This window comes from Mastacembelus armatus, chromosome 10 (genome assembly GCF_900324485.2).
Source record: "Mastacembelus armatus chromosome 10, fMasArm1.2, whole genome shotgun sequence".
Taxonomy (NCBI): Eukaryota; Metazoa; Chordata; class Actinopteri; order Synbranchiformes; family Mastacembelidae; genus Mastacembelus; species Mastacembelus armatus.
The window spans coordinates 9,484,491-9,511,269 of record NC_046642.1 but is presented as its reverse complement, the minus strand read 5'-3'; the positions used below and the strand labels follow the sequence as shown (position 1 = coordinate 9,511,269).

Genomic DNA, 26,779 nt, shown 5'->3' with positions numbered 1-26,779 from the left:
TTTGGATCTGTGCCAAGTACATTCAAGTTTTCATTTAATAAGAGCCAAACTGGTGACATGAAAGAGACAAATATATAAGATGACAGATAGATAAAGGGTTCGTTTTTTTTTAATGCACATGGGGCTCACTAGCAAAAGTTAAATCTGCATTGAGAATGAATTGAAAAGTTGTTTTTAGCCACTAAATATGCCAAAACAAATCATTTGAAGTTGCACAATAAGTTCATTAGTAAGATACTAAGTGTTTCTGTAAAATAGCATGAAGTTTGAATGGAATCTGGTTGATAAATCTATAATGTCAGGCTATAGCCTGCACAGATTACATGTCTGTTTATATGTGTTGCTGTTTTGCAGTTTCTTGAGGAGTGTAAATCAGGTGAGGCTGCACGAGCCATGCGCACATAACACATACAGCAACTGCGCTCGAGTGCCCCGTTATACCTGCAAAATAAAGCCCGTAAGAGCCAATCAAATGAAACCAATTGAGACGATCTGCCATCTTCAATACCAAACTGTGCCAATCACCAGAAATCTAGCCAATTAACACCATCCTTGGCAGTCACGTGTCAGAAGGGTAGCTTTGCGCTGATTGGCTGTCGTAGCACTGCCTCCCGAGTTCATTTATGTTCTGGGAGTGAGTGATTGACTTTATCAGTCCAAGGACATCATCCGCCTGGAAAGGGGGGGAAGTTTGATCCTCTTTCTCACGGATCGCAGTCAACGGGAGTTTTTTTTCCCTCCCAACTCTTTACGCATAGGATTTTCCCGTTTTTGGCTTGGCTTGTTTTTGATTTTAGGATTTTTCTGTCGCAAAACGTTGTAAATCTCAGCGCGGTGCCTGCAGCTCACGCGCTCCGCTAAACTGGATTTTAATTTGATTTTCTGTTTTCTTCCCGTCTCCTAAGTTTTGCTACAAGCTCATGACTATGCTTCTTGATAGTGGTCCGCAGTTTGCATCGTTAGGAGTGGGGGGTTTCGGGACACCACGGCATCACGACATCGGGAACAGAGACCCGAGTCTGGGACTGAATCCCTTCACTGATTCCTCCCACTCCGCTGCTTTCAAAATCAGCCCCGTGGCTCACGATATCGCCTCCAGCCAGACATCAGCGTTCACCCCGCAAGCCACTGGATATGCAGCTGCCCTGGGACACTCTCACAGCGGGCAGGTGGGCTCATATGGCGGGGGAGCGTTCAATTCAACACGGGACTTTCTCTTCCGGAACCGGAGTGTTGGAGAGTCCACAGCGCCGAGTGCCCAGCACGGGATCTTTGCAGCTTCGGCGGGGAGCCTCCACGGGCCGCCCGGGATCACCGACAACCCCGGACATCTGTTGTTTCCAGGACTTCACGACCAGGGGGTGAGCCACACTTCACCGAGCGGACATGTAGTCAACAGCCAAATGCATCTTGGCTTACGGGGCGACATTTTCGGAAGACCTGATCCCTATCGTCCGGTCGCAAGCCCACGGACGGACCCCTACGGGGCTCAGCTCCACAACTACAACCATCCTATCAATATGAACATGGGGATGAATGTGCCAACACACCACGGTCCAGGGGCCTTCTTTAGATACATGAGGCAACCGATTAAACAAGAATTAGCCTGCAAATGGATAGACGAGAACCAGATGAACAGACCCAAAAAGACTTGCGACAGGACTTTCAGCACCATGCACGAGATGGTCACTCATGTGTCCATGGAGCACGTCGGCGGCCCCGAGCAGAGCAACCACGTCTGCTTCTGGGAGGACTGCCCGAGAGAAGGGAAATCTTTTAAGGCCAAGTACAAACTCGTCAACCACATCCGTGTGCACACGGGCGAGAAACCGTTTCCGTGCCCGTTCCCCGGATGTGGGAAAATATTCGCCAGATCGGAAAATTTGAAAATCCACAAACGAACACATACAGGTAGGCACGAAAACCGTCAGGGCACGGCGTGCGTAAAATAACAATTAAAACGTGAGGATATTCTGAATAGAAATTGTGTCTCAGTCACTGTCTGACTGCTCCAAAATAAAAGTGCATGTTGTTGTTGTTGTTGACAATAATGTGAGAACTTGGCCCCATGTTTATCATGTTGCACAGTTCTTAGTTATCTTTCCAAAAAGCTGCATTTTTTTCTAAATGATTCCAAGAGCATTACGCATGGCTCAATGATGCAGAAAATATAATGTGGCTGTGTTGAGCAACTCTTATGTTGCTAAGCCTCGTTAAATCTCGTAGCCTAAGAAGTTGAGTGTGACATATGAAGATAGATACTCTGCTAACTTCTGAAAGTTTAAGTTGATCAGCTGCATCAGCCCCTGCATGTGATCCTGCGCTTTCTGGACGCCTGAAATCATTAATAGCTCATATTTAACTAATCGATTAGTGATTGTGTTTAAATATCTCCCCCTTCTTCAGCGTTTGCACATAAACAGAAATGCCCTGTTGATTCAGTGTTTACTATAGGGGCAGACGCACAGAGTGGGCCAGTAGTAGCATGAAGGAGTAGGCCTCTTGAATAAATAAAGCCTGACAGAGCAGTGAGTAGTAGTAGGAGCTGTATCCGTGTCGCCCCTGAAAAAGTAGGTTAGTCTGTTATATCATAGACTGCTCGCAATTTACATCTCAGAGGTGCGCGTTGTGCGGGCGGTGTCACATTTGGGGAGTTTGTTTGTGCGGGCTATTGGTAATTCACGGTGTGTATTTAATCTTGCAGGTGAGAAGCCGTTTAAGTGTGAATTTGATGGCTGTGACAGACGCTTCGCCAACAGCAGCGACAGGAAAAAGCACATGCATGTGCACACATCAGACAAGCCATACATCTGCAAAGTGTGCGACAAGTCATACACACACCCCAGCTCTCTCAGGAAACACATGAAGGTAATTAACGTCTTCATTACTCCTTAAACACATTAACACACACACACACACACACACACACACACACACACACTGCACCCCCACCCCCCTCTGCTGCAGACAGGGGCTATCACAACTTCAAGCATTTCTTGAGATGCTGTAACACAAACACTGCACAAAACACTATTTAGGATGTCAGTGAGTCCACTGGTGAGGTATGGTAGTGGACGAGTTTTCAATGTTTCACCTCGAGACTCAAAACTGTCTTTTCTCTTTGTCCAAAACAGTGACCTAATTAAAAGAAAAGCGTTAAAAAATATATTTTGCTGTTACTTTACGCAGAACATTTCCTGCGTGTTGACGTGGTTATTTTTGCAGTGTAGAAAGTTGCCATGTCTGATTCAACTTTGCTGTGCGTTTCCTGTCATCGTTAACAGAGTGTATCAGCATTTACGTTCAATTTCCTCCAATCAAGCAATTTTAAATATATTGTGAGGATGTGAATTGATCATTTTTTTGTCACTCACTGCTCATGTTCTTTTTTTCCTTTTTTTCTGCAGGTACATGAGTCTCAAGGATCCGAATCGTCTCCAGCAGCGAGCTCTGGTTACGAGTCGTCCACACCGCCAGTGTTGGTCTCAGCCAGCACTGAAGACCCGACAAAAACACCGCCGTCAGCCGTACAAAACACGTCTGGCCACAGCGAAGGACTGGCACCCAACTTTAATGAATGGTACGTTTGAAGTCAGAAGAGGAAAACCCTCTCTGAAATGTGGACCACGAAGTTGAGGAGAAATGAGGATTAAAAACCTTACAAACTATTCCAGTTCACTTTACACACACACACACACACACACACACACACACACACTCGCTCGCTCACTCACACACACAAATGGAATTGGGACAACAACAGGAGATGAGAGCAAACGCCAGCACCCAGCAGGCCACGTCCGTTCTCAGGATCACGAAATTTGACTTTTATTCCGCAGTTTTGAGGAAAACAAACAAATCACGAATAAATAAATAAAACGTAATACTTTCTCAGTATAAATAAATGTTTTTTTTATCTTTTAGTTTACAGATTTCAGAAAAAAAATGTTTTATTTTTCATTTTATGTATTTTCTCAAATTTTTATTTAAGAAAAAAGAATAAAAAAGCAAGATTATTTCACGCTGTTTTATATGATGGTGACGCGCTGTTGTCGCCTCTTCAATTGATTGTTGGAACTTCAAACAGTCTTAAGAAACGTGCCAAAGTCTTTGTCATGAACTTGAACACAGAAAAAAAACATAAATATTTTACTCGTGAATGTATTTCCTTGTTTGATGGGGTCGAATCTGTTGTCACCGTCCGTTTTCAGGTGGAGAAATGTGGTATTAGGTTACGATTGTTACCGTTAAATATAACGTTGCCTTTTGTTAATACCGTTGTAAATACATATCCATGATGCCATATTTATCAATTTGTAATTTAATTATGGGTATAAGTTCTGAAACTTAAATGATATTTATGGAAATGTTTTCTAACAAGAAACTGTACAGTTTTGGTCATAACCAGCTTAACAATGAACAAATGATAAACTCTAAAGCTCCAACATCGCGATTGTATCCTTCTGTTTTTTTTTTTCTTCTTTTCTTTTTAACCAATAGACCTACATGTGTCTTATTTGGAACGAAGAAATAATAATCTATATGAATATTATGGATTTGTCTATATATAATGCAGATATTTCCGTCACTTTTATTTTGTTTATGAGACCATTGACATGTAAATCACTGACTTTGTAGAACTGAGTTCAGTTGAGCTGACAAGCTATAAAACGGTTCTGTTGATATCTTTATTTTTGATTAAATTGAAACTTTTTGTGTATTTTACTTTTATAGAATCAGAAATAGATGTCAATTCGTAGCATAAACTCAGTATTGGGGGGTGGGGGGTGGGGGAGAGAAATAAACCCATCAGCCTTTTGCACTCCTATACAGGTTTTAGACCAGTGTGCGAAGTTCATTATTTCCAAAAATCAAGGTGACAGTATTTTGAGTATTTCAAATTCGGGTCAAGCACCCAGATATATGCGCCGGTATGGCAATCTTTCTAATTCCAGCATTGTCTTTGTGCAAGTATGTTTTAAATGTGTGCATCGGCAACAATGGAACTGTCACAACACAGTATCTTCAAAAATAATAATAAAAAAAAAAGTTTTCTGTCTGTCAGCTTGCATTGTTTTAAATGTAATTCTCCTGTGAAGCTAAGCGTGTTATTTGTTGTGGTGTTGCATATAGAGCAGTTTGATTACACATTTGCTTGTTTTGTGTGAGTAACTTGTCAAAATGAGACTTTTTTTTTGTGTTTAACAAAATTTAGTGGAAGGAATTTTAGATCTATGTGAATTGGTGGTGGTGGTGGGGGATGGGGGGAGGGGGAGAATACGTTCAGTGGCAAAAAGAGTTACAGCATTGCATTGTAACCTATTCTCAAGAATTAAATATTATGCATACACAAAGTTATATTGTACTCGTATGAGAACAATTTCAGACCACCAGCACTACTTTTAAAATAAAATGTAAAAAAAAACGGTACCTCCTGACAGTGATATATGAAATAAGTTTATTTAAATAATTTAAGGAATATATGTTTTATATGCTATTTTCTATACCTTAATTTAAAAGAAGTACTTTTTCTTATTCCCATAGCCTTTCTGCCCCATGTCCAGAGGTCGGTGAAAAAATATCGGATGTATAAACACAGCTAGAATGTGATGTTGTAACACTTTCTGGGAGAAAATGGGTCACACACCAAGTTATTCCTGAAGAGCAAAAATGTTTTACTGATGAACTGTGTCACTGTGCCACATTGAGGCAAACCATGTTACAACAGCAGGCCTATGCGTTAGCCTCTTTAGCTCCCAGAGGCAAAGGTTCCTTGTACTTTTTAGGCTACTGTATGTTGGTTGATTTGTTTTACCAACTATTTATGAAGAAAATGTGAACGGAAATTTTGACTGAAATTAAAAAACAAACGTTATGAAAAGCTACTTTCAGACTGCGACGTTGATTATTATTATTATCACCATGTTGTTCTGCTGCCCTGCATCTTTACGCATGTAGCCCACACTGTTTGCTATGCTGCTTGTATCAGACTGCTAGGAGTCACTTGAACTTGACACTGATTAAGGCGCCATCTTAGTATCTTGTGTGTGAGTGTATTTGTGTGTGTGTGTGTGTGTGTGTGTTATTTGGAGGGGGGGGGGGGTTACAGAGCCACTTCTTGGCAGGGAGTAGTGCGTTCTGATGGGGAGGTGGTTCATCAGTCTATGGCCACAAAAGTTGCACATGCAAAGTTTGTCTTTGACCAATAAAAATCCTACCGTGCAGGATGGAAGACGGGCAACTGAGGACACTGTGTGACCGTGAAAGTGGAGTGGGGATACGTTGCCAAAAGTGGCGCTGCCCTTCACTCAGCGTCTCCCACTACCCCGATTAACAAGGAACCGCTTCATAAAAACAACCAAAGGAGTTACCACACATGAATGGGCGCCATAATAAGCATTTAAACAGCGAAAAAAATCAGCCTGAATCAGAACAACAGTTCAGGCGCAGGCTTGAAATCACGTCATATTATACAGTGTCATGTATCCAATGTTTCAGCCTATATCTGTTTCAATGCCGATGAACAACTACTGAGTGCAGTGTGCTTTTTGAAAGACTGGTGTAAAATGAAGACTTACTTCCCACTGGAGACTAAAGCAGAGTATTTTTACCCAAAACCAAAGTGTTTCAAACCCATGCACCTCCATCCCAACCCCCCAGTACCTTCCAACTATAAACAGATTCAGAAATATTGATTTAAATTCTGTTTTTTTTTTACGTTTGCGCAAGCGCACCCCTTGCATTCCGTTTGATTGCATTTCTGTCCAGCTCCTTTCCCTCCCCTCTTTTCCTCCCCGCCTCAGCCTCCTCCCTCCCTGCTCCCTGCTCTCTTGCTCGTCTAGTCGCATATTTCAAGAGCCTTCCTCTCAGACGCCGTGACGTCAAATAAGTGAGACCCGGCTTTCTCCGAAACGCGGCGGCTCACATGCGTGTTTATGAACGCATCTGGGATGTGCCGAACGGAAAGGTGGCAGCACCCTGACCTGCAGTGGGTGAACCTCCTGAGGAAAGAGGCAAAACACGGTTTTGAAATAAATAAAGCCTTTTGACAGCCCAAAATGACACATATGTTTTTTTTTTCTCTCGCCATTACATCAGGATTGATATGGATTTAGGTCATTACTGTCATCTTAGACCGGGTGGGTCACCTGCAATTAAACTCCAGGCTCTTTCTCTTTTAGGTGATTATCTTCACCTGGAACAGCCCGTGTTATTGCCCAAGCCTGTGCTTTATGCTGACGCCCAATAGGCTACATGTCATCATTACTGATGATATGAGAAACCAGAACAGGCGATTCAATCCAGAAGGAAAAAACATGAAAGGCTCCTTTCTTTTGGATTCTCAATGGATTAGAGAGCAGTGACGGTCACGTGGATGCAGTTGTGTAAAGACTAGGGGCTGCATCACAACAATGCCTCGCTGAAGCACACTGGGCTGCAACTGGCGCTGAATTACATTAGCGCTCATTCATCTCGAGTTATCTTATGGATGGCTGTGCTGGGCTGCGGCGTGTGCACCCGGAGGATGGCAGCTGACTGCTGGCAGCGTGCAGCAGCCTATAATCTCTGTCTGCCTATAGGGTCTGCTGCTCGGAGGGTGGGGGGAGTGGAGACTGCAGGAGGGAGTGTTGGGTGTTATTCTGCTGGGAACAAAAATGGGACTCAGCTGAACTCCAGGCTCTCGACTGCCGCTGAAGTTTGATATCGGATTGATTGGTCAGTCCCAAACCCTTTTACCTTCCTCCGTCTTCTCAGTCGCAGAGTATTTGCTGGATAAGCTGCAGAGCGCACTCTAAGAGGATAAACAGGCACAAGCAGACGCCCTTTGTCACGCAACGGAGGCTCTGATCTTAATAAACCCAGTGGCTAATTTATCACTGATTAATAATTTAGTTATTATTAGAGGCAACAGGAACAGACCTCAGACTTCCAGCGCGTATAAGCCAGACACAGGGCTGTTTACTGTTTTATTTATTTACAGGGCTGTATCTGAGGCTTTAATATGAGACCTTTCAGGTTAGAGTGGGTCAGGTTGTGCAGGGTGCACGGTCTCGATTAAGGGGAGGCAGGACTCTTGGCCCTTAACCTGAGTAGGAGACATTTTCGCTAAATGTGCATAATTGCATTAGATGCACATTGCCCTGTGCTGCCTGCAACACACACGGGCGTTCGGATTTTCACCATCATTGCTCTAAATAGACAAGGTGTCGCCAATAATGAATCATCGTCAATTTATTCAGTCATCTCAGTGTGAGTGTGTGCTTTAACTTTTCACACATAGCAATACAAGTTAGATTACTCTACATATTTATGGAAGTGCTTTCTTTAATCAAGTATCCAGAGTAGTTTTCTCACTAACGCACCAATTAAAATGAAATGACACGGATTTGTAACATCATAAGGGAAAATATGTATAGATAAATAAATAACTGAGTAAAACTAACATACATCTGATAATTGCTTAACCCAAGGCTTCCAATGCGCACGGAAGTTGATGTGCCTGTCAATTACCGATGCTTATTTCACCTCCAGCAGGGTGTTGAATATGCATTCAGAAAATACCTTAATCCACGGTGTGTCTTTCTATCGTAACGTGTTTCATGCTTTTTGTGATGCAAACTGATTAACACAATGGCTTTGTCTTTCAGTTCAATTATTCCTCAATTGACTCCTTAGAGTGATTTACATATCTCATCATACTGGATACTCGAGCCTGCAGGCATTTCTGCTGATGAGGAAATGAGTGAAAGTGGTCGGCCTGCCAATTCCTTAGACATTATAAAATATTATGAAGTTATTCAATGACTTTAGTTCAGGCGCTCGCAATTTGACAGAAACAACCCTGATAAAATGCCTAATAGATTTACACATCAGTCAAATCCATTGTTCCTGAGCTACAGCAGACAGCAGCCAAATGAGCATTATAAAAAAAAAAAAAAAAACATACCAAGGGACCTACAACATTAGATTTATAGTTTGTCGTCCGTTATCATTCAGAGGCCCCAACACACACAAAATATCCATCTCTCAAATAATATTTCTATTATGATAAGGGCTAAAAGACAAATTATTAGCAGTATGTCCAACAGGAGACAGTGCTAATTCCCCAACATCTGGTGGGGTGTCAGAAACTTGATGAATTCCTTATCAGAGCAAGCGCAGGAATCGACGCTAATAGGTCCCCGGAGTGAGGGCTCCTCCAAACGCTTATTCAGCGAAGCAGATGTTCGGCAATTGTGCTTTGCGTTTGTCTTTTGGCAGATATATTTTCAACACTTTGAGATGCGGTAAATGGATAAATGAGCAATTGACATCCTTTTAATGGCCAGTTGCTCTGCCCTGAGCGCTGCGGTAGTGATGCGTTAACCGAAACTGGCGCAATAACAAGAAGTCCCCCAGAGGAGCGAAGACTAGTTTTATGAATCATTGAACTGCAGGTTATTGGCGAAGATGCAATGCTGAGGTTTAAATGGTTAAACAACGCGTACCATAAACTATCACTATCTGCAATTAAATTTTTAATTAAAATCACAGCCACTGTCTGAATGCTTTCTGTATAACTCGCAAAGTCGACAGAAAGCTGCGTTTGTCACAGATTGCACGGACGCGCGATTCAGCACTTTAAACAAACTTTTCACCTGAGAGCCACAGCCTCCTCCTCACAGGACGGCTCTCCCCTGAGGGGACGGACAGCAGCGCTCACATATTCATCACCCTTTTAAAATAAAGAGGACAATGCTCGTTAATGTCCCTTTTTTTCTCGAGACAATGGACTGGAATTGAAGAGTGCCTTTCCATTATTTAAAGACTTCATTCATCGCACCTCTTGGTGTTTTTTCCGCGCTTGCGCAGTGCTCTGAGTTGATTTATGCAAAGCTCAAAGTTGGCTACTGTGATATCAGGGAATGGAAAAGGCGCAGTGTGTTTTAAAATCACCAGTACGTCTACAGAGGACACAGATGAGAAATGTTTAGGCATATACAGATAAATATAGTCAGGAGGAAGCAATAAAAAGCAGGCCATCTATAGAAACTGTCCCCGCACAAAACTAAAAATGTCACTAATACAACAAAAGAAGAAACAAAGACTTCTGAACAATTCCGATTTGTGCCGCAGAAATGCCAATCAGCGCGCAAAAAGGCGAGCCCTGGTTGCATAATGTTTGCGCAATCTTTAATCCGTTATGGATATGCATGAGACGGGTAGCACCGTGAACACAATCCGCTTGATCCTGCCTCAGCCTCAGCACGTGCTTGTGCGACTGTGGCTTCACAGAAATAAAGAAACAATGAAAGATTATTACGTTTAAAGTTTGTTTTTTTTTTGTTTTACTCTACAACTCCCCTTTCAGGCAGGTGATGAAGCTGACCCGCTTTTTATTAAAGGAATAGAGTTCACTCATCTTTATATCTTTGTGATGTAAATTGACGGAACCCTTCAAAGTGTCACACAGATTGAGTGTACTTCGATCAGAAAGCATTCATTCATATTTTATTATAAATACAGATATATTCGATTGGTGTGTGTTAGGATTTTTGCTTGCCCTTCTTCATCCTTTACCTTATTTAACTCTACATCAGTGCCTCCATCTCATTTTAATAAAACCTGCTTCAGATGTAATGTAATGTGTAAACAGAGTCAACATTACTGGCTGTTAGATGCCATCCTGTCCAAGAACACTGGAGTTATTATTTCCCAAAAGACGAACAGTTCTGAAAGATGAACAGACCTGTTATGATTCAGACCAACATGGTGCTATATTGGCACCTTCTGTGAAACTAAATATTCTTCACCATGCATGCATGTTAAACTTTTCCAAGTGCTGCTTTGTGCAAACTGCTGCAGACACTTCTGAGAAAGCTGTTGCTCATCAAAATGCAAAATAAAAAAAGAAAAATTAAGGATTAACTAAGTAAAATTATTCCTATGATCTTTACTCTTTGTGGAAAAAAACACAAATAAGTAAATGTTCCTGATACTGATGTCACATTTATTTTAGAGTGGACATCAATGTCAGCTGATGTCACACATCACTTCTGAAGCTTTAATGTCACTTTGGCCTTGAGAATTTCATGTTAAACAAGAAATTCACTGAATAGTTAAACGTTTCTTCAAATACAGCACATATCTTAAGTTTCTCAATGTTACTTGGTCATTTCAAATATCACTAAGAAACCTAAAGAATATTTTCAGAGGAGCAGCAAAGTCCAGGATATTTCTGTTTCTCACTATACGGGCACTACACAGGCACAGCTGTAAGGATAACTGAGTAAAGAGAGGTAGCATGACACATAATAGCAAACAGCAACCTTAATCCATCACAACAACAGCAACAATGCAGCCTGGATTTTCCATATGTGATGCTCAGTCCTTTGTTGTGTTCTTGTAAGCTCATGATCAGAGGTGATCTTACTGTAATAAGATGTGTGGGTAACTGGGCCTTGTGGGAAAGGAGCAGGTTTTGTGGATGGGGTGGTGGGGGTTTTTACTGCTAAAGGAGAGTGATATTCAACAGCTGTCTTATACAGGCTTTCAACAGTCATAATAAAAAGTGTTAGACATAGCACCAGTTATTTTCTTTCCACTTTTTCACTAATATAGACCCATCTCTCCCACTGTGCCTTTTGGCCCAAACAGTACACCAGCAGCTCATACTTTCACAGCATTAAGTGTATGTATTCTGTGGTTTCTGGTCTACACCAACAGACCAGAGTCAAAGATATTTTCTCCCCCAGAAGTATCAGCAATCAGTGCCATCATGATGGGAAACAATACAGTGTGATTACACACCTTCAACTTCTGTCGTACTCACTGGACAGGAACTATTCTTTCTGTTTTTGTTTTTTTTTTTTTCTATTAATGGTCATCACCCTGGGAAAATAACAGGCGAGTGGGATTTGGAAAGGGAGGAGGTGGTGTAGGAGGAGAAAAAGGAGCCAGGTAGGAGGGCCTGGTGATGTGGGGGGTGGTGGTAAATCCAGGTGCTGGTGGAAATTGGCAGGCGATTGCCAAAGCGACCTCATGCCAGGATAATGCATGGGGCCATAGGTGTCCCCCAAGCCAATCCCAACCCTCATGCTGATAGCTTTTCAATGCCTGTGGGACAATCTCTTCAATAATTGCTTTTCCTGTTTCAATTCCGGTCCATGGACCAGTAACAAAAGAGAAGGGACTTTGTTTCTCACAGCCGTCGCAAAAGTATGTGATGCTTTGTATGTGGAGCCATTCTTAGTCTCCATATAATTGCTAACAGAACTACAATTCATCTTAGTATGCTATGTGAAACAATAGTGGGTTTAAATTTTGACTATAAATAAGGCTAGAAAATCACACCCAGAATGAGCATGTGCTTTCAAAGGGTTGAACACATGTGTGTGACTGGCGCTGTAATATACTGCACATTCTCCTTCAAGAGACCATCAGAGTAATTGTCATTATAATGAATCATCTGTTTGTTAAAAAGCAACACTACCAAATATTTTCATTTGCACTATCCATCCTCTGCTCTGAGGACCGATGGCATATTTCTCTCCTGATGGAGGGAACAAGGCTCAGCAGGCCCCTGAAACCTTAAACCTCTCCTCACCGTTCAAAAATCCTCAATGAAAAGTTTGACTTGTTGCTTTATTAACAGTCATTGCAAAAACTTTTTTGTTCCCTTTTTTCTAAATAAGCTACAGCCCCATAATTTTTTATTGTTGTCAGTGCCCACATGCCTAACTTCCAAGTTTAACATATTTAGGCTAAGAAAAAAAGATTTTATACAGTAAACAGACTTTAAATATAACTCTTTCAATATGATTAATATTCTAATTATAATGATCATTATTAATCAGAGTTTGTGATTTCCTGCTGACTTTATTTTAGGCTTGGTAATGTTATGCTTTGATGCAGCAATTTTGAAGTTCAAAGAAACAGACAAGGCCTATTTGTTCAGCTGCAGCAGCCTTCCGCACAGCGCCTACACAACTCAAAACTCTCAGACCGAGGAAATGTGCGCACTTCTTAATTAATAACGCCCCACTTGTCCTGTCCTTGAAAAGGTTTAGGCGTAATGAAGTCAAAGACACCGAGTTCAGTCAAGACAGAGCCAAATTCTATGTAAGGTAACTTTTAATGTACGAGTGCAACAGTAACTAAACTCCTTTTTAATGAAATGCCATAAAAAATGATTCCGTGTTGGGTCGGCTGAAACGAAATTAACTCGACCTTTGTGGGAGAAAAAATATCAGCAAATCAACTTTTAAAATGTAAAGGCGCAGTTTAGGGTGTTTCTTTTCTTAGTGACTCATTTAAACGCGGTGCTTTTACTCTTTTCTGCAAAAACTGTCAAACAGTTGTAATTTAGAGATTTTTCTTAAACTAATTTTTTTTTAAAAAGGGGGGGGGGGGGGGGGGGGGTGCTATAGCGCAAACACACTGCAGACCAGGACGCAGTTTAATGCTGAGAAGCCACGCAGGCAGTTTGTTTTCATTTTTGCGCGACATAAATAATGTACAACCCCTGGTGTCTGTGCGCTGCATTTAATATTCCGCCGTTTGTGCATCAGAAATGAAGCTGGTGGAAGCTGTGGTAAGAGGTGACAGTGTAAGACGTGACATTGGGAACTGGCTCAACCTTCAACGACCAAGTTCACACCTTAAGGAGAAGTTGGGGAAAAATGTAGAATATAAATAAATAAAAGCACAAACTGACTTGTCAGTGTTTTTAAAGAGCGGACTATAGCACAGATCAGTGCATCGTTTCAGTAGAAAAATACTTCTACGAAATCGCAGCTTTATGAAGTGGAGTCAAATCTGTGTATCGCTCAATTTAATTTCCAGGGTTTTACAGTCAACTTTATGTGGCGGAAAAAACCCTCTCCTCCTCACTGTTTTCTTTTGATATTGTTGAAACTGGCAACAGTGTGCCAGTCCAGTACCCAGTTTAATTTACCTTGTGCCTTGTCTTGGGAATGGATTTTTTTTTTTGAATTACCTAAATAAGGTGAAATCTGGGGCATGCAGACTCTCTACTGCTTGTCGGAATCAGTGAAGTGTGAAATTGCAACACCAGACAGCCAGGATAATAGCTCAGAAGGGGGCTAATGTCTCTGCTACATTCACAGAACATTTTTATAATGACTGAATTAAAAGAAAAAAATTATAGATCTATAAGTTTTTTTTTTTGATTTATTCCTTGATCTGTGCTTTAGCTTTTTGTGTATTTGTCATTTTAGGATTAAGCAATTTAAATGGACTTGACTACAGAATGATGCTTGTAAAATGAAAATAACCATTGTAGTTTAGTGCACCATGCACTTTGTATCTCCCATTCAGGCCCTTTATAGGATCCTTGTCCACCAGCATACAGGCTATACTGTCATAGAAGGACCAGCTGGAAAAATTAATTTTTTGTGAGCTCTCTGCTCTTTTCTCCCTCATCACTCTCTCTCACACACACACACACACACACACACACACACAAATTACATGGGGATTATTGAGACATGGGTTCTGTTCTGTGAGCGATGTCACCAGAAGGGCCTGATTTGTCAGGCTTTAGTATACCCAGATTCGGTTTGGTAATACGTCTGCTTTTAGATCTTTCCAAATAGCCCCCCCAAATCCCCAGGACTCACCATTTAACACTCCCACTGGTGCTAAACCTAATCTTTCCTCTGACTGGGGTCACCATTCTGGTGGTCTTACTGCTTTCCAGCCACTGGACCAAAGTCCCACCAGTTCAGCCCACAGCCTGTCCACACAGCAAAACATGCAGCTGACACAAGGAGACGAATGGGCCTACTCCGGTTTTCATAGGCCTACATGTATAACCGAGGCAAGGAGTAGCAGTGTCGATAGAAATATAGCTAAGAGAAATACAATGATCAGGTGGATTACCGCATGGTATGAGTTATTATGCAGTTGACTACAAACCAATAGCTGATCCAGGTTCTGCGTAAAACTGCGTAAAAGTATTAAAAAGTTGATCAACTATTAGAAAAACAACAATACAAATAGACAAATGAAGACAAGTGGACGAGGATGCTGTTCGGGCGATGTAAATACATTTACGATAATCCTGGTTAGTTCTGAGGCCCGGAACCTCATGAGACCTATCTGGCCTGTTTTCCATCAAGTAAAACCAAACACTCTTCGTTAGGAAGATATAGCGATTTTAGATTTGTTTTGATGTGATGTCCGGGAGCAGACGGACCATTGGCTAAGCATTGGAAAGAGCAGACAGACAGACAGTCCAAGCGGTTTAGCCTTGTTTAAAATTATTAATCCACTTCTAATTCCAGCTGGCCCCCTGACAGCATAGTACCCTATCAAAAAAAAAAAAAAAAAAAAAATCTGCAGCTCCATTGTGAGGCCTGGCAGAAGGGGAATGGGCGTATTTTTTCTGCTCCAATCAGTTTGTAGAGGTTGGGCGATTAAGAAAAAAAAAAAAAGAAGAAGAAAGACACCCCCCACCCCCTTCCTCGCACAGCGGGGGAATAACGGAATCATTAATTCCCCATTAATTTCAGAAAAAAAGAAACGTCGACTCGCTGTAGTGCCTCGACAAAATAAAAAGACAAAAGTGACAGACAGGAGCGACAAGTGCTTTTTGGTCACCCAAAAAGTGTTTTAGGGTGACATTCCAAAACTCTACATGGGCCAGTGTGTTACAAAATAAAATACCCGTCATGATGTTCATTATAACTAAAATACAGATGTAAACGTCCAGTCTATGAATCTCCAGGGAGAGAGCTGTTTAACAGTTTTATGGAAGTTTAAGAGCAGCCTACTTTTTGTTTTCTGTTTTGTAGCAATAGAATGAATACATTAAGACATATCAAAGGTCATTTTGTCTTTTCAGTTTTGACACAAACCAATCACACACCTGCGTTGACATATTTATATTGACAATACACCCACAGACAAGCAAAGTTTCAGTGAGATGGGAAAATAAAGTATACAGCTATTGAAAAACTTAATGACAACACAAACCTATGTTCCTCTGTTGGCTGAATGTTTGTTGAAACTGACCTTTTGGTTTCTCAAAGCTTGTGAAGAGACTTTTCTGTCAGGGATCTTCCTGGGACTATCACATAATTTGGGTTTTTCTTTTCCACTTGACACATTAAGCCAGTTCACTTGCATTATGTGTGGAAGTGACCCATAGCTATTGCTATAAAGCCCCAAATATTAAACTGCTCATTTTGCACAGGTCACTAATACTAATGTAACAAATCTTTGTCATGAACTTACTTCAAGAGTTAAAGTCTTTTTGCATTGATGTGTTTACACTGTTGCAAGCTGTTCACTCTTGCAAGGATGCGTTAACCTCACATACAGCAGGGTGGGGTGTGGGGGCAATGTCAAACCACCGAGGGGACAAAGAGGTGGTTCTGCTCGGTCTCTCCCAATGTAAACACCATACCGCAAGCACAGTGATGCACAAGCACCCAGCGAGCGGATGGGCTTTGATGAGGAAGCAAGGCTGGGGCCCTATCATCACCCTTTCATGAAGACACACACATATATATACAGATGCACACACAGACACTCGTGCTTCCATTATAGCTGTCTCTGCTCAGAGTGACAGCCTTTCATATCTGTCTGTCACAAAGCCAAGTGGTTATCATCTATGCACCCAACCATTAAGAAATGTCACAAACACACAAGCGGACGCTGGCGCACAGACGCCCACACACGCACACACACACACGCACATAAACACGCAGAGGATTTTTTTCAGGAAATGAGGTCCAATTAGACGTAATCGATGGCAGATAAGTAAAACACATTTCCAAAAAAAATTCAATGCTTTTAATTTTTTTAAATTGATTTTTCCACTAATTTCTCTATCTCACTTGTCCTCTCTCTTGCTTGCTCACCCTTTCTCTCTCCATCTCTCAGGGTGACTTTGAGTGCTCAGAGATTGACAGAACAAAAGAGATTGTTGTGGAGATACTAATTATTTAATGAATTCTTTATTTATTTTAAAAGTTCCCTGGGTGGCGATGTGCCCAGGCTGTTACAGTAGATGGAAAATTACAGGCTGGAAGACAGTGAGTGACATGAACAGAGGCAGAGGGGCAGGGGGTGGGCCATGCCATCCAAACATGCCCATGCCCTTAAAGCCATGGCAACACCCCGCCAATCCAGCTAGACCAACTCCACCACTACCCCTCTCCACCTCCATTTGCCACATTCCATTTCAACAAAACTGCCATATTAATCATGTGTGCTCACTTCAATCCAGCTTCAGTGATTTTTTTTTTGTATCACTCTGTTCAAAGTTCCAATTTTCCAGAAACAATCCTTAAAATGACAACAAATCACAGGCAATTTAACTCAGCAAGGGGCTGCATGTCCACTACAATGAATGCAAACTGCTAAAATATCTTTTCTACACATAAAGCTTTTGTCAGAATGATGTGTCCTCAACCCCCCCAAAACTGATAAGTAGGGCATGAGGAGAGTAGGCTGCTAAAGACCAGGTCATTATTGATTTGACAAGTGAGTGAATAATTCATTCCTAGTGGCAGGCATCAGCTGGGGAAAGCATTTATGGATACTACTGTTGCTATGAGAGACTTATTCCAAAATCTGACCTTTACGCCATCACTTCCACCAGTCTGTTATGCGGTCCCACACTCACGCTACTGTACATCCCTGTGCTCTACCTCTGTCTGCCTTCATCACTTTATAGGAACTCCCCTTATAGTCTGTAGCAATCATTCCAAATGTTCCTTTCAATCCCAGATTTTGTATGATTTCCTCAGCCAAGTGCTGCTTAATTTACGATCATTTCCAGCTTCCCCGTAGCTCTTGGCCAGCAGGACACAAGGACAGCTTTATGCATGGGTGTAATTCACACACTCATTGGCACTGGCCCCAGCAACTGCTTGCTATACAGAAATACTGAATTACACACTACCTCAGCCATAGAAGATATTTAAAAAACAGATAGTTTTGATTGGCTGAGTCATGCTCAAAGCTGTTGCCTGATAAACACAGATGTGACTGCTGAGCTGTTAATATAAATTAGACATCCCTGTTCGTGCCACTACTATACAGCTTGCCGGATGAATAACTGCTAGTTAGTCAGTGGTTACGACATGCACAGTAGTGCAAATCTGCTATAAGTCAATCTTGTTAGTGCTAACAAAAACACAAGGGAAATGAAAAACAGTCCGTGTGTTGGTAACCTCACTGAAAGGTCGTAGGCTGATTCCAGGATTTAACACACTAATGCCCAGTGACCATCTGAGACTAACAAATCACCAGAATACCCATGACTGCAGTTCTTCCCCTGTTAATTCACTTAAACAAGTATCACTTAAACACAGACATTTCTGATCAGGAAGTTGCAGTCTCACATGTTATTCCAGTAAAATCTGAATCACATCAAGTATTTGACACACACGCACCCTGTGAGAAAATGACTGGGAGCTGAGCAACCCTGAACCTATCCCATCTGTAGATAATAAAAAAGAACTCCTGCAATTTATTCTACAATAAAGGCACAGTCGTGCTCTTGAATAGGGCTCTCAGGGTGCGTCGAGCGCAGAATGGCAGAGTTAGTTTCAATCTGTACTCGGACTACCTGCTGAGTTACCAGATCCCCAGCGAGCGTGAAGTCAAGCAGACTGCTTCTCTGACTCACGCTGCCTGCCACCACCTCCACGCTGCATCATGATTTATTCCATGAGAGCAAGATGTTGGGACTGAAAGATTAAGACATGTTCTGCAAAATGCGTGACACTGATCACCTGGTGAAGAAAAACATGTAGACAAGTGTTTAATTGCACACTTACATAGTGACTCTGATTTAGTCACATTTATCCATGTACAGTGTGTGTATGTATACACACAACCTAACTGTCAGTAGGTCAAGACATCACAAAGAGCAGGCTGAAAGATGAAGAGTTATGTGCTTGAGCAGTCTGTGACCTTTGCTGTTTGTCCATATGATATTACTCAGAGGAGGAACCCGTGGGACGGCTCAGTCCCAATCACTCTGAACCTGCATACCATCTCATAATGTGTTTTCAGAGCACATATGTCTAAGTACAGCTCGTAAGTAATTTACTCTTTCCATCTGAAGTACAATACTAAAGAGCAGCTGTCTGGTTTCGGAAAAAGAAAAAAAAAAAAAAAAGAAAAACATCTTTTTACTTGATTTTTCTTTTTTGTTTGTTTGTTCTTAGTTTCTTTCTTCCTTCTGTCTGCGTCTCCTCACTCACTCAAACACAGGGGCCACAGGGAACTCCAAGTTTCCATTCATGCTTCTCATTATCGGGCCATGTCGGTGTTTTATGAAGCTGTGTAAACCGCTGAATTACTGCACTTTAAAATGAATCCTGACACTATTACGTGACCACGCTGATGGAAAGGCCTTTCATTGCTGGAGTGAGGACCTAAAATGGTGGACGACAAAAGAGCATGGCTTGTTAATTATTTTTAACTGCAGGATAAAAATGATTATGAAGTAAGGCCGGATACACAAATGGCAGAGGCCACATCATAAAGTGACCTCTTGTCTTTGGAGGAAAACTAACTTTAGTTTTAGGAGGGAACAATGAACATGAACCAAGCCAAACAACACACTCATGTGCACTTATTAAATGCCTTTTATTTCATTTAATGAAAACAAATTACATTGCAAACATTTACTAATGAGACATGATTTCCTGTTTGATTAGAAAGAGATAAAACAATTTGTTTTCAAGAATGCATACCTGATACTGATGTTATTCATAGATTAAAAGTAAAAAAAAAAAATGTATGCAAGGATTTGCATAAAATTCATAATGATATAAACTGATCAAAAATGCATTTCGTTGTTCGTGCCCTTTCAATTTTTTCTGACATGCTATACTAATTACAGCAGAAAGTGAAATTCATCACAACTGTATTTACAATTTAATATACAAGCATTTAATTCTCACAGTCAGACATACACAAATAGATGTGTGTGCATGTGTGCATGTGTGTAGTAATTTTTTTTCTTACATAAACACACTGATCAAAAGACATTTTTATAAACAGTTGTCAAAAAACATTAGCTCTAAACATTTTCTCTTCATTAAAAAAAAAAAAAAAAAAAATCTACACATTCATTTGCATCTGCATTTTATCACAGCTACCGCTCGCTGACAGACTGTTAAAATGCTATAGATTTGTGTACACTTAGACATTTCATTTTGCTGGCATATCTCTGACTTCTGAGTGAGATTACATCCATTTCTCTGCAAATTTGCCCTGCTCAGTTTTGTGACGATGGGTGAATTTGTGATTCTTGTGTTTCTTGAATAAATGAGGTAACAAGAGGGTTTCCCTCACATCCTCTAGTACATTTATGTCCGTATGCTTTATTTCCCCAGTGCTATCATCAGAGCATATTCTGATCTTTCCAGTTTCTTCAACATGGCTTGTGTGCATATGAGTGCATATGCCCATATGCCTGTGTGTATGTGCATATTTGCATTCCTGCCATGCAGTGATTGCGCATGTTTGTGTGCGCATGTTTGTGTGCATATGTTGTGTGAGCGTCTCTCAGAGATCCACAGTAGCAGTATAGCTGAGGCATGAACAAGCTGTTGGTCGGCAGAGCGGTGACAATAAAAGGTGGCAGACCAGTCAAAACAAGCCCTGTTCTTCCAGGCTGGGCCAAAGTGCTGTTGAAGAGGTTCTTTTGAGGCACCCTTAATGTGGTAAAGTGATCTCCTTCACAATTGGGACACTCCAAGAGGCCATCCCTGACAACCAAAGCAAAGCCAGCTCCCTCCCCTCTCCCCCAGCCCTGTCACTTTCCATCTAACCCCCTTGGCCCAGATTCTGCAAGTACATATCCCCCAATGTGGAGGACTTTCCATGTCTACAGAGCAAAAGACAAGAATTATGTTATCATATTGAAATCTTGGACTGGTAGGCCTAGGCTTCATAAACATGTATTTTCTTGAATGACTTACATTTTGAATGCAGCTGAATCCATTTGTGGCTTAATGAGGACATATTTTCCCACCTTTAAAGCTTCCACTGCCCTGAGTATTTCCCCTGTGTAATATTATCTATGGTGTGGATGAGATGGTGACTTTGTGATGGAGCCAGTTTACCACGGTAACCTCTGTCGGCCCACATGAACAGCCTCTGACTCTGTGGAGAAGCTGTCTGAATGAAACAGAGGCCTAGGTTGAGAAAAAGCTAGACAGTGCCCAGAACACAGCAGCGGAGCCCAGTTGGCCTCCTGACAATTTGGCCGACAATACCAGCAGACTTAGCACTCACTTTTTACAAGGGCTGCCTTAAATTGCTTCTCTCTTTCTGTCTCTGCAGCACTCACAAAAGAGAGAGTGGCAAATTGAAACCGAACTTCATTGGAGGCTGTAGCCAGACATAGTCTGTAATAAGTATGGTTGCCCTGATCCAAATAAATAATCACCATCAAAGGAAGCTCTCTGAAACACAGATTTGACCATTCTGGATAGCTCTTCGTAAAGCTTCCAAAGTGAAATGGAACTCTGGGCTCAACTTAAATGAAAAGGGGATTTCTTTTCTTCATTCACCCTATTCTAATTCTTCCTCTTTTCTCCCTTTACTTCTTCTTGTCTGTTGAAACATGTGGTCAGCTGTTATGCTTCCATGTGGTCAGATGATCAAAGCTGGGGAGCAGCAGTAATTGTCCCCCACTGAAGCCCTGCCCCAACTGGGATCAGGATCCCAGCAGGTGGGGGGGACAGCCATGAGAACGGAGGGAGAGGGTGGAGGAACGCAAGAGGCCCTGCCTGGCAGAAATAAAGACTTCCTAAGGGCTGCTCTCTGACAACAGAGCCCCAAAGGGAGAGTGAAAAATGAAGCCTCCACACATTCTGAGGGGTTTTCACTCAGGGAAAGGGGCCGGCATTGGGGTGAATATTATGGAGAGAAGGGCAAGATGGAAAGCATAAGAGAATAGGATTATAATATTTGCTCAAAGCAAAGAGGAACAATTGTGTGCCCATTTCACAGTGTCCTTAGAACTGAGCCTGTGTCGAATTCAAGAGCTTTTTTTTTTTTGATAGTTCATGAAATATGGATGCTGTTTATTTCACCTGCTAACCCTGACTTCACTGGTCAAACACCTTCTGCTGTCAAACACTATGACTGACAAAAAAACTACAGAAATAAACTTGGCAGCTTTTCATGTAGAACACACAAATACACGAGCCACTGACATGGATGTAAACACAAGAAAGTCCACTCTTTCCCCTCAGAAGCAAGCCAACAGACATATTACCATACACAAACAAAAATACACACTCACACTGAGGTGAAGAAAGACTGCACATACCTCGACTGGCCAGTGTTTACCTGAAGGCCAGAGGGAGCTGTGAAAGCTCACAAGTTGGGCTACTTTGCATGTACGTGGGAGCCCACAAAACACTTCTCACCGCTGTCCGTCATTTTGATTGCCCAGCACGACTCCTCCGCCCCAAACCTCCCAACACCCCCACATCACTGCCCCCCCCCCCACCTTACCCCCAGCCAGATGGCTTTTTTTTTTTTTTTTTTTTTTTTTTTTTTTTAAAAACTGTCTGTGGGCTCTTGCACCTCTGCTCCACTGCTCTACTAGACTAAATCCCTGAGATGGCTGGGTGGAGTGAAGGGTTTGGAAGCTCTGCGTGGACAAATGGTTGAGAGGTAGCAGAGCAAACAAAACGGATTAAGAGGAGTCTTTTCACAAATACTTTAAAACTATTTTGGCGCTGAGCCATGGATACCCCACTGCCCCCCAGTACACCCGCTTAATGGGGAAAAAAAAAATCCAACTTCCACAAAGATATTTTCAGAGAATACAGATCATGTCATTGGCCAAGCTACCAAGCTAAGATGTAAGGATTGTGCATGTGCTACATTATAAGTAGATCAAAGATACAAATTAACCAGGGGAGAAGTCAAAAAATACAGCAATCCATTCATGACTCTATATGCAGTTATAACAGGTGCCCCTATTTACACACTTTGGGCAACAACAGAAATCATTTAAGCCTCAACTCAGCCCAGTAATCCTATTCAATTTTACATTATATGTATTTTTTTCTTGACTAAGCCATACGTAAAGCCATGACGACATAACTAAATGCACATTTCTGCAGTGCAGAATGAATCCTTCACAGCCACGCGTAAGTAGTATCATTTTCTTAAGAGCCTCATGTTAAAGATGGCTGTGATAGAAATGTTCTTACTGGAGTTTAAACTGCTTTTCTTCTTTAATACTGTATATAAAAAAAGCTACTTTAAAGCACACTTTATGTCATTTAAACTGGAAAGTGCAATGTAGTCAATACAGTCAGAACACAGTGCATCAATAGAGGGTGATATGAAGGAAATCCAAATGTCACCTCTTGGCTCTATCCAGCCAAAGGTTAGATTCTTGACTCCCCGCTGTCTCCTGTCATTAGGTTGCTTGGCAACAGGCTACAAGCTATAATTAGCTCAGCAAAATTAAGATTTCCATTTTGTTAACACAAAAACACTTATCTGGAAAGTGTCACATGTTCACTGAAAGAGATTCCAAAGGCATGCATTGAAATATAAGTATTTATTTATTTTTGAAGACTTGGCATGCTACAACTGTCGCCACTGAGTGAGATGTACAAGTGCAGCTGTTATAGCATACTTAATGAAAAATCATAAGATGGGGCATGATATCAGCCTGTGAGCATCTGTCAAGTGTTATTTTCATATGTTTGCAGCATACTAATTTCAAAATGGTCTGACAGTTCCTCCATCCCTCCATGCTCTTCATTATGCCCACATACCTGCAGCAAGGAAAATTCCTCAAGGAACAATAAACAATTTATTTCTCCTCACACTTTTTCTCCTCTATGCCTCCACCCACTCTTTCATAAATCCAAAGGCCAGTAGTTGATTGTTTTTATTTAGTGCAACTTAAAGCCCTGTGATTTCAATCAATTTCAGTATCGCCAGCTCTGCAAGAAAACAAAGCAGAAATGGTACCAGCATCAATGCCGAGTCAATGCACTTAATCTTGCTTTCTGAATACTGTACAGCCAGTACATCCCCTTTCATCTATCCTTCCATCATTTCAGCCATCAATGTACCAGTGCATCACACAACCACCACTCATCACAGAGCTAGACGTCTAGTTATGACTTTAAGTGGAGGGCAGCGACACTAGCTCCTGCTAACGTGTTACCAGGCAGCAACGACAGGGTCACCAGGATCACTCAATTAGCAGGGGTGACAAAAGACCCAGCAGGATCCAGCCCAGCACCCCCCAACCCTGACAGAACATCAGCCAGCACAAGCAGGGGCCCGTCTGCTGCCACCAACCTGTGTGTTATGGGTTATCACGGATGTACTGAAAACTAGTGCTTTTATACTGAAGCCTATGGATATTCCATGTTTAGTGCCAGGTTTCAATTTGTTTGCATTCATTCCAAACAATCTAAGAATGTTTCAATCCGAGTGCCTCAACATAACCACAAAAATAAGTAGGAATAATCACACTTTCCTCATCATAAGGAGACAGAGTAGGGAAAAGGAATTAACTAATTTGACAGTGAACTGTTTTGGAGAGACATTATGTTGATTTATAAGTACTATTGGTACAGCTCCAAAGATCCATTGGCTGTTGCTAATAGGCAGTATACATTTTTTCAAGAGACATGTTTGAGTTTTGATTTTTTAATTTTAACTCAAATGAAAATTATGGCTACAGCTAACAATACTACTGATTATCAATTATTCTACCAATTCCATAATTTAACTAACTGATTAATAGTTTAGTTCAGAAACTTTTTTTGGTTTTGTCTCACCACCAGTTCAAAATGCAAAAAAAATAAATAAATAAAACACTTACTGTACAATTACAGAGGAACGTAGCAAATCCTCAAATTTGAGAAGCAGTAAATGTGTAAATGTCTAGATTCTTGTTCAGTGACCAATTCAGCAAAGGCAGTTTAAAATGAACAGAAAGGAAAAGGACAGTTACAATAACTGGCAGATACTTAAACACCGTTAGTGGACCAACACACAAGCCTAAAATTCAAGTGTATACATAATGCAAACAGTTATGCTCACACTTTAGTGCAGGTATCTGAAAGCATGTACACCCTATACATATGTGTCTTTGTGTCTGTCTCTTCGTTAGTCTACTTTTTTCTCATCCTCTGTCTGTCAGTCTGTCAAGGCCATCTGTGTGTATTTCCCCTTCGTGGCAACCTGCCTGCCTGCATTCTCCCCCCCTTACTGTCCTATTTGCTGCAAAATGACTCCTATCTAGATCAGTGTTCAGTATTTTCTTCACAGCAAGCAATACATATAAACCTGTGTGTTCTGTGCATTCCCAGTTAAATGGATGATTTTGAGTTGAGAATGCTGGAAATGAAAGAAATACTGCCAGAGACCTGAGGTGAGAATAGCGGTATTGTTAATTAACATTCCCCTTGATGGGGAGAATGCCCAGCAAATCCTCACATTTGAGAAGCTGGAACGAACTCCAATATGTAGTGTAGGTGTAACACTACACTTGATGTGTTTAACTGTAGAAAAATACACATACATGCAGACATATGCAAAAGGGTCACTGTATTAAAGCAGTGATGCAAATAAAAAATGTAGAGGCTTAAAAAAAAAGAAAACACTCGAGTCTTTCAAGCTTTGTCTGCATGAGGAGGTTTGTGAAATAAATTTCATGGCCACCTCTGTGTGTATATGGTTTGTGACAAGTCCTGAATCCAGTGGAGGGGTTTTGGGAGGATGATAAAATACTTTAAGCTTCTGACATCCTTGAAGTTCCTCTATTGTCACTCACTTCCATTCATCCGGTAAAGCAAAATTGTTTTGTTTTTTTTTTTTTTTCCTAGAACATTCACATTACAACTACGACAACTATGTTATCACACTGCAGGGCAAAGATTAAGGAGTGGCAGCTGCCTGATGCCAGGGAAAACAGATTGTTGAAATTCATAATTTTACCTCTTTCCTGTCAGTTTTTTCCTCTTCTTTTCCAAGATGGGAGAAGCAGGAGTTAAAACAGTAAACACAAGTTGGCAGACTGTCTGACTGACTCAATAATGAGACAGGGATGTTATTAGAAAGCAAAAGAGAGCAAATGAGCTGTAAGAAAGCTGATAGAGAGTAGAGGCTTACACAAGAAAGTGGCAAATTGCATTTCATAGTAAAAATAAACTGCATTTTATTCTTAAGTAAGCTCAGTGCATCGCAAAAACTGCCATTACTGTTCTCAGACGAATACCTCTACACCAGCAGATAAATGCAGTCACAAAAATAAACATGCCTCAGAGACCAATGAACTTCATGTCTCAGTTCACTGCATTTGCATGGTACAATTTAAAATCTAAGTGTGTTTTTCTTCTAAGTTCACCTCCTCCCAGCCCCCATTCCACACCAAGCAGGTATCCAAAGTTTACACGTCCCTAATGGTCCCCTTTTGGTGCCCATTAATTGCCCAATGATTACCTTTACACTCTGAAAACAGTCACACATCACCTTGTGGCACCACAATCCAGCCAGGCTGAGTTGGAATGTATGAGGGAGTTACTAAAAAAAAAAAATTACCTGTATTCATTTCATCAACAGAATAATCTGATAAACCCAAAGCCTGACACTATAGCCATTCACTTTTGATGGAGAAAAATGTGCAGAATTACTGTACATTGTTACACAAAAGAATTTTAGTATCAAATAAATTTAGACTATGGAACAGTTTTTAACAAGGTCAATACCAGTCTCATGTCATTAAATATGGAGTCTATTAAAAGCAAATGGCAAT

General features: G+C 41.2%; 1 protein-coding gene across 1 annotated transcript; it reads left to right on the top strand.

Moving 5' to 3' along the window:
• Positions 1-669: 669 nt before the first annotated feature.
• zic3 (zic family member 3 heterotaxy 1 (odd-paired homolog, Drosophila)) lies at positions 670-3,905 on the top strand. The gene is made up of 3 exons (XM_026330382.1): positions 670-1,911; positions 2,705-2,868; positions 3,408-3,905. Exons 1-3 carry the CDS (start codon positions 921-923, stop codon positions 3,588-3,590), a joined length of 1,338 nt encoding a protein of 445 aa, XP_026186167.1. The 5' UTR covers positions 670-920; the 3' UTR covers positions 3,591-3,905.
• The last annotated feature ends 22,874 nt before the right edge of the window (positions 3,906-26,779 follow it).

Coding starts and splice junctions, on each gene's coding strand:
- zic3 (XM_026330382.1), top strand. CDS start 921: ATGACTATGCTTCTTGATAGTGGTCCGCAGTTTGCATCGTTAGGAGTG. Junction 1,912..2,704: donor CCACAAACGAACACATACAG/GTAGGCACGAAA, acceptor TTAATCTTGCAG/GTGAGAAGCCGTTTAAGTGT. Junction 2,869..3,407: donor CTCTCAGGAAACACATGAAG/GTAATTAACGTC, acceptor TTTTTTCTGCAG/GTACATGAGTCTCAAGGATC.